This window comes from Octodon degus, unplaced genomic scaffold (genome assembly GCF_000260255.1).
Source record: "Octodon degus isolate 3935 unplaced genomic scaffold, OctDeg1.0 scaffold00028, whole genome shotgun sequence".
Classification (NCBI taxonomy): domain Eukaryota; kingdom Metazoa; phylum Chordata; class Mammalia; order Rodentia; family Octodontidae; genus Octodon; species Octodon degus.
The window spans coordinates 6,295,286-6,304,497 of NW_004524604.1; the positions used below are offsets into that span (position 1 = coordinate 6,295,286).

General features: G+C 43.4%; 1 protein-coding gene across 1 annotated transcript in view; it reads right to left on the minus strand.

Annotated features, from left to right (window-relative positions):
• Cds1 (CDP-diacylglycerol synthase 1) overlaps positions 1-9,212 on the minus strand; it is an 81,484-nt gene that overhangs the window by 24,035 nt on the left and 48,237 nt on the right. The window contains exons 4-5 of the mRNA XM_004629268.2: positions 5,835-5,932; positions 5,080-5,219 (exon numbers count right to left, since the gene is read on the minus strand). Coding sequence (XP_004629325.1) covers positions 5,080-5,219; positions 5,835-5,932 — 238 coding nt within the window. The remainder of the gene's footprint in view (positions 1-5,079; positions 5,220-5,834; positions 5,933-9,212) is intronic.

Genomic DNA, 9,212 nt, shown 5'->3' on the forward strand with positions numbered 1-9,212 from the left:
GCGGTCCCTGTGCTTTGCCAAGCTTGTTTCAAGTAGGTGCTTTAGACCACTGAGCCATCTCTCCAGCCCAAGGCTGCACTCTTAAGACTGATGATGTTGATCTCTTGGGCGATGCTCTCTATGGTTCTACAAAAATCTTGCCATAGGTAGAAAATGGGCAAAGTATAAAAGGGAACTGGCATTTCTTACAACTGCATGTAAACAATACAGTTGCCTCAATTAAAAACTATATTTTCATTGCTATTTGTTTCTCAATAAATTTATGGGAAAAAAATAAAAACTATATTTTATGCTACTAATCAGAGATACAAGTCATTTTGCAAGTTTGTCATAAAATAGCAGTTGGTTCTAAAGTAGCTTACAGTATCTTTAGTTTTTTCACTTATAATCTCCTTGGCGCTAAGTGCAGTAAGGTTCTTGTTGTTCATATTAAGGGCAGCAGGAGCTTCCTGCCTGGTCTCCCAACCTATCTCTCTTTAATCACAGATCTGGTTGTTATCGTCCCTTAACATAAAATCCTCCAATGATTTCCCAGGGACAAGGTCCAAGCTGTTTCTCAGGCACCATCTCCGGCTCCTGCCCACACTTCGGCCTTTGATGCCTGCGGCTGGCCCCAAACACGCACTCCTCTCTCAGCCCACACCTCCCAGAATGCCCTGTGCTGCGATCCTCTAGACAAAGGCTGCTTGCTCTCACCACACAGGTCTGTCCAGAGCCTGATCCTGGAGAGCTTCCATAGCCCAAGGAACTCACGTCACAAGGGTAAGACTGCCTATGGCAGGAACTAGGGCACTGTTAGGAGAAGAAGAATCGATTTTCTTTCATAAGAGTTCAGAGGTATGAAACAATGCTATCTGTGCCTACCACACGGAGAGGTTATTCTCAAGGATAAATACAGCAACTACAAAGGGAAAGTAAGCCGAGGAAAAGCGCTACTTTGTCTGCTGATGTCGCATGCACCCAATACCACGGCACAGCTGTGCAGACAGAACTGCACATGGGAAAGGCGAGCTGGAGGTAGGTGTGTGGAGACAGCCCACAGCCAACAATGGGATGTGGGAGGTGGGAAGAGCTGCAGGAAGACAGGAGAGGCTGAGTACAAATCCTCAGAAGGTTCTGGGACAACTGCATGGAACTTCTGGGGGAGCATGTACGACTCTGAGGTACCAAGGTGATTTCCAATGAATATTTTCTTGTGTGAGTTTTTTCTACAGCATAGATTATATCTTCTCATTTAAAAAACCAGCATCCAAGGAACTCAAGCCTACAGGGGCATGAGCAGATTTTGCTTTCACCTGGTGGGTCACCCTGGTACTAGGCCCACTCAGGACATAAGAAGTGACTTAAGCAATGGCCTGTATCTCACCACGGCAAAAGGAGAAGCCTGGATTGGAAGACATCAGTTGAGCCATGCCAAGCCACACAGCTCTGAGAAAAACCCAGGGCAAAGCAAAAAAATGAGGTACAGGCTTCTGTCTTGAGCAGGTCAGTTTATTTCTACTCCACCATGGTGCCACTCCAATAGCATTGAGAGGAAAGAAGGTGAAAACACACAAGAACAAGGAGAGCTGAGGAAAGGTCAAGGAGAACTGGCAAATCATGTCTGCAGAGTCGGGAAATGGAGAGATGCAGAATCAGGGGCCATTTGAGGTGTTTTCTACGGAAAATGAACAGAGAAGACAAAGAGGGCTAAAGGCCAGGCCTACACTTCTGGGCTGGAGTCATAGGTGAAGGCCCAACCCCAGCCAAAGTGAGCGATTCTTAGAGCTTATAGGTATTTCCAGAAGCAGAAGAATGGGAGTCGTTCACCTTCTGTGCATCACCTCCCAGGACACCACTCCAGGCGGTGCTGCAGGATGTCCGAACACCCAAAGACACAGGACAGAAGCCCTGGCCCACATCTCAGGTGGTGGGCGGGGGGCCCACAGCAGCTGGGTGACTGGGGACAGGAACACAGACGTCTCTGGGGCAGAGCCACGAGCAAAGAAGGCAACAGATAGAAATAGTGTGAGCAACAGAAAGGACACCAGCTACCATCGCTCCGAGAAAGGCGGGAGGGAAATTCAGGATCTCTACTCTGAAATTTGCCTATGGCAAGGCAGCTGTGACTCAGAATGGGAAAAGTAAGAGGTTGTAAAACAATGGAGTCATAATCACAGACACTCTTTGACTCTGCAGGAAGTGATATTGTAGGCACTTGCTTTAATACTGTAAACAATGACTAGAAATCCCGAGTATGGAAAAGTGAGGCAGGCTTCAACAGTCACTGGAGAGTCCCTGAAGAACCCAGCACGCTACTCAGAAAAGTGGAAAAAGAGGAAACTGCTGCGATGCAGGTGTGCTACTTACATTATACCTCTTTTGAAACTATCTGATTTTTTAAAAAACTAATATATCATATGGGTTATTTACATTTTATCTAATAATAATTATTAATGATAAGAATAATCACATAGGGCTGGGGAGACAGCTCAGCGGCATAAGGTCCTGAGTCCGATCCCTGGTACCAGAAGCCAGCTAAGGACAGAGCTCAGAGGTAAAACATTTGTCTTCCATATGCAAGGCCCTGAATTGGATCCCTGCAAAACAAAGCAAAAGCAAAAGCAAGCCACTAGTGATGCTTCTTTTGCTGATATTATTAAAAATAAAAATGTCACCGAGTGTAGTGGTACATGCCTGTAATCCCAGTACTCAGGAGGCTGAGGCAGGAAGATCATTGTGAGTTTGGGACCAGCCTGGGCTACAAAGTGAGCTCAAAGCTAGCCTGAACTGCCTAGTGAGACTCTGTCTCAAAAACAAAAACAAAAGCAAGACAAAAAAAAAAAAGTAAATAAAAATTACAATGTCAGAAATGAAGCACTGCCACTCCACATATAAGGAGACAATACATATGCTCTCCCAAACCAGGAAACAGTGTGCTCCAGCCTCCACCTCACTTATAAAGAACTCTCCATTCATTGATTTGAAAAGAGAAAACATTCAGGGTTTTTCCCATGAAATAATGCCACAAAGGTGCTTTGATAAAATCAAAGTCAAATGTTTGACCCTGTAAAACTTTAGTGTGACATTTTCAGCTGATATCAAGTACCACCCCCCCCACCCCTGCCCCATCTATAATCCCTCAAATTGACTGGAGTTTATAATGGACCAACTGGCCCAGGGAGATAGCTCAATAGAATAAGCACCTGCCTGTCAAGCACAAGGTCTTGAATTCAATCCCCAGTACCACAATAAATAAATAAATTAATTAATTTAAAAAATGGACCAACTACCTTCAAATGTGTATCTTCCTTTTCCCTTGAAAGGAGAGAAAGCCTTTAATGGCTACTTCTAAGAGCTCACTTTCTGTAAACACATTAGTAATAATTTTTTTCAAAATGAAGTAGAATCAGAAAGCTGGATGGAACTAAAACCTTGGTACAAAGGAGATCAATCTTTTAGAAAATGTAGCCCTTCATGCTTTGAACAAAAGCTTCAGATCTCTGTGAGTTACTGCTATGGCTTGTGTGTAGGTCCCCTCCCCCCAGCCTCCTGCACCCACAGCTGTGGCTTTTAGGAAGCGGCGGGATCTAGAGTATGTGCTGCTGGGATGGAGGGGGCCCGCCCTACGGCAGGTAGCCGGGATGGAATATGCGGGACAGAAAGAGGGATGCTTGGAGCCAGCTGGTTACAGACTGAAACCTCTACAAACTGCGAGCTGAATTACCCTTTCCACGCTCAGAGGCTGGCTGTCTTGTCTTAACAGTGAGGGAAGTAACCAGGATGGTCACCTCTACCATCTCAGACTGTTTCATGTTCTAGTACCACAGAACCAGGGGCTGCCGGGTGGGGTGGCCCTGGCTTTGGTCAGAAGCTATGAAGAACATCACAGGGATGGAAACAAAAGACACAGGGTACGGATGGGGTGCGGTTTAATGAGAAATGGAAAGGAATCATCTACTTCATTAAATTTCCAAAACAGGAATTTACTGAGAAACAATTAGAATAAATGATTAACAGCTAAAGTGAACACATAAACAAATGTCACTGCCTTCTTCAAAAGTGAAAATAGCAAGACAGCTAAGATAATTGTGCTGCCAATTTCTATGGATTTATTGAAAGGAAGAGTTAATGCTTAATAGTTTGAGCAATATCTGATAATCTGAACAACTACTTTGAAGACTATAATATGCAATACAATGCCCATTATTAATTTCCTATTATCTTGTTTTCAAATTCTGTATCATTTTATTGTTTTTTCATTCTCTTTAAAACGAAAGTGAAAATAATGATGATAACAAATACTAACTAGTAACAGGTAGTCTTCTAAGGGCTTTACAAAGAAACTGAGGCACAGAGATAAATTACATTCCCCAGGTTTTACTTGACGAGTAGCATGTGGCAGAGCTAGGATTTCCATGGCCCTCTCCGAAGATGCCTTCTAACATAGACTTCTTAGTGATTTCTTTTAATGACTGATAAAATTTTACAGAGGAGAAACGTTAATACTAACTTTACCCTAGATAGCTGATTTTTAATCTAAGAAAATGAAACATGTGGCACAGCATATGATAAACAAAGCTGCATATTGAGGGCTGGGGATACAACTCAGTGGTACAGTGCCTGCCTGGCAAGTGCAAGGCCCCGAGTTCAATTCCCGCCACCCAACCCCCCTGCAAAAAAAGTTGCATATTCAATAAACCACATCAGGAAAATTTATTACCCTGATTAATTCTATACAAAAGCTCTATTTTCTAGGATAAGGTGCTTGCTGTTTTGTGCGCACCTTTCTATCTCTCTCCCTCTCTGTACCCCATACTATATGTATATAACTAAATATATAAATACTTAGTAAGTTATCGCCATACATTTTTAAATTCCTTTAATTTGCACAAATAAGTTTTCAAAATGGTAGAATGACTATTCGCCAAGTACTTTTTTAACCTCATTTAGGAAGTAAGTGCTATTTAAGACCATGATGGAAGCAAATAGCTTTGTACAGGAGAAATAATTATTTAAAAAGACTAGAGTACACTGTGACAAATAAAAGGACACTGGAAAATATGCTAACCGCCAATACAGAATAACCCCTCCCCTTACCTGCCAGGTAGAGCGCAAATGATATAAATCTATGATAGCGAATGAGGAACTGAAGTTGCTCTTCTCTCTGAACATACGTGGCAAAATAATCAGCAACCGTCTCTCCATAGAAAAAGTAGTTCACACAGAGCAGAAAGTACCTAGGATTTACAAGCAGTTAGCTTTTTTCATACCTGAAACTCTCCCCCCTCACGTGCACCAGATGTCTGATGATGGGGACACAAAGATCAAACCCAGCGCTGCGCTCGGATGGCCACAGGTGAGCAGGGCTTAGCCTTTCCTGGCTAAGTGCTTAGTAGCTATGAGTTACGCCTAAAGTGTCTAAAATATTCAAACGTTTACACGTTAAAGCCACTTAATGATTTTTCCTTTGTTTACGTGCATTTGCATATACCAAATATTTTGTGTTCTCACGTCCAGTGGAGAGAAATAAGGCAAAAGATAAGTAAACGTCTGATAAATTAGGATCATGAAGTACATAAAATGTGTCTGATATAGCACTGAGTTTTTAAAAATAAGAATGATGTTTAGATGTGTTTACAAAGAATAAAGAGATTTTTTAAAAGTTGTGTTAGAGAGTGCTAAAGGTGATTTTCCTCTTTGCAAATTTCTGGCCTGTTCTTTTCATTTATCATTTGCCAAAATCAACCCACAATGGAGACCAACTAGCAGCTATGGGCCAATCAGGGTGCTTCTTTGATGAGCTCTAGACATGAACCTGAGTTCACGAGTGAAGCATCTTCGCGTCCACTCACCAGCTGAGTGTTCTGAACCAGGGAAGCTCGTAAGAATGGTAGACTCTGTACCCGATGGTGATGATCTCATGGAAGCACTTCACTTGGATCCCCAGAACCTGAAACCAAGAGAAGACACTGACACCCATCTCATAATGCCCATGTCTGTGCCTAGTCATTTAAAAGCAACTTACCATTAGTACTTCAGAAACCAATTTTGAATTATTTCACAACACCAAAAATGCAATATTCTATGTCTCTGAAATCAAGTGATGCTCTAAAGGGGCAAGAAAACATTTCATTCAAAAAGCTCCAGGAGACCGCTTGCAAAGTAGGAGGCAGAACTGGAGTTAAAAGGTGAAGGAATAATAATTAAAAAAAGGTCAAGGGACACAGTCTGGCTGGTACATTTACTATACCTTTTCTATCATTACTGAATCATAGTCTTTGGACCTAATTGTTCCACTTCGTCTTTCAAGTTACCTGAGAAAGTGAGGACCTATGAATGCTTCCCTGTGTACACTTATCCTCAGCCATACATGCAGTAGCTTCACTAAGGTTACAGACCCCCTCAGGACAGGTAGGGACCACAGCTTCCACCAGCTGCTAGTGTGGGAACCGACTTTGCTTTCTCACAGCTGACCCTAGTACCCCTGCTGATAGCTCTGGTCAAGAGGAGTAGTACAGCCACAGGAATAAGCTGTCTTCCAGGAGTCCAGAGGAGGGCCAGTTGGGGGAGCTCATGCACCTCAGTGTGTGCAGGGTCCTGAATCCACACCTGTGTGATAGGTCTTCACCATCCTTTATGCTGCTGCACCTACTGATCTGGTAAGGGTCCCTCCTCGGGTACAGCATCTTACTGGGTGCCTAGCTTCAGTTGATTCCAAGACTAGAAGCACACATGGAGAGCTGAATCCTTTATGCCATCCACTCAGAGGTTGGAATCTGAGTGGAAGCAGGAGACCTCTTCATCCCTAGAGAGCACGGCTCTCATTCGCACAGCCTTGGGCTAAGAATAGATTTGTTTTCATTGGTTTAAAAATAAAAATGTATTAGTGACAGAACCATAAAGTTGAAGTGAAGCATTACTATCGGATCCTTTATAGAAAAAGTTCACTAACTTCATTTGGAGGATACACTTTGCAATTTCTTTTAAGATTTCCACATCTTCCCTTTCCAAGACTACTCATGATATTCTTACTTCCCCCATTATATTGACTGCATGTCCAGTCACGTACTTGAAAAGTAAGTGTGTTCCCTCAGTCATGTGATAAAGAAATACCACACTACGTTTCTATGAAGAATACTTTAGGAAAACACTCTACATATGTCATAAAGGCAAGAGGATATTTAAATGTTGCCCTTCAGATAACCTCTGTTATAACATCAAAATTCATTTAAAAAAAGTCAGAAGGACAATGGTCTGTGTTTAGATAAAATAGCAAAGCCACACTGTTTATGACCCAAAGAGCCCTTAAAATTTCCAATGCACTGAGGCCATCCCTTTGAGCACACTTGCTGGATGGAGCACAACTGTCAGCATCATACATAGTGTCTTCCAGAAGCCTGGAGAAAGTGCTTTTATTACGACACATATACCTTGCAAGGAAAATTAGTGTAAAATTCCTGGGAAAACAGAAAATATGGAATTCAAAGCACCAGAATTAAAGTCCTTAAAATATCTTTATATATCTAGGGCTGGGTGATAGCACAGAAACTGTCACTCCACGTTGTCAACACTGGCAGCCAGTGTACTCGGTAGAATGCTGCTGACTCAGTTAATGTCTCAAGGGCCCACAGCAATCAGCACACCACGCTGACCCCACTGGCTCCTGAGGACCCACAGAGACAGCGCTTAGAGGGGAGGCTCCCAGTGGAAGAGCCAAACGGTGATGCTGGGGCACACATCTGTGGCCAGGGCAGGGTGGCAACACTGGGACCCGGGACCCGGGAAAGGGTGTGTGCCAGTCACATCTGCAGAGGGGGATGGGACATGGTAGGGGACAGCAGCTCTGAGTTGCTGGAATACACGGGGGTGGGGAGAGTGCTGGGCCTCACTGGGAAGGGTGGGAACCAGCATGCAGTGCTGTTCAAGGGAGGGCATGAACACAAAGGTGGTGCGAACAGAGACAGTAACATAGGCAAGCGACACAACATGGTCCCACAGAGCATGGAGGAGCAGCCAACCAGCAGAGATCAGGGGTGGAAGTCAAGATTTGAAATGTGGTCAAAATGTATGGTGAATATGGACATCTAGACGCATGACTGCTGTGCAAGACCCACTGTCATGACTCTGCTGTCAGAATCCTGCACCTCACTTGCAACGCTCATCTTGCTGTGCCGGTCGCTTTCTGAAGCTCTGCTAGAAGTCCTCTTCTGTCAGTGCCTTCACAGTCTGTGAGAAGAGACACAGTGCCCGCCAGTGGGAGAAGGGAGTCATAGAAACACTCCGCTCAGCCTTGTCCATCTTATTCCCTGCATCTGGCACCATTACTTCCTCCAGAGTCAGAGGAGCATGAAAGGGGAGCATTCTGAATCCGTTTAGGACACTGAGGTGGCCACGACAGCGCAGCTAGAGACACGTAAGGGGGTTTCCCCATCTATCAACAGTACATTGTAATTAAGCTACTGAAGAAGTAGAACTAACTGGATATGGGGGCACAGGATAGGTGTGGCCGGGTGTCAGGGGGCTGAAAGCAACACACACTGCCACCCAGGAAGGCAAAAGAAAGCACACAGAAGCAAGCGGGATAGGGGTGGAGTCCACATTAGGATCGGGACCTCTAGTGGCTCTGGATTTTCCAAATGCAAGTAGCAATTTCCATTTTGGGACTCGTTCTGAGAAACTAATCCTATAGTGGTGGCGGGGGATGTAGCTCAGTGTAAAGGCCCTGGGTTCAATCCCCAGTACCAAAGACTTCAAAAATCTTTTAGCTATTTTTTCAAAAATAATCAATCTATATAGTATTCTTTCAGCTCTCATAATAGGAAAAAAAAGCCTGATTGAAAATAAATTATGTAAAGTGGGTACTTAATTTTATAATAGTTTCCAAAAATATTGGGGAGAACCTCTTACACTACTTTTATATGTTCACATCTTCCTTCAAATCAAAGTGTGCTCTAAGAGCTGTATTACTTAGTGCAATTCTTAGCTGGGATTACAACAGCTGTCACAAGTTAGGAAAGTGCTCTCCTTAGAGTTCTAGCTGAGAGTTTCCTGACACTACATGAATTAGTTATTAGTGAGTGCTGACATGATAAAGCAAAGGCAAGCTCAGAAAAAAACATTCTTCTCAAAATATAAAGTTAGATCAAGTTATTCTTTTTCTTTCTTTCTTTTTTTTTTTTTTTTTGCGGAACTGGGGATTGAACTCAGGTCCTTGTGCTTGCCAGGGAAGC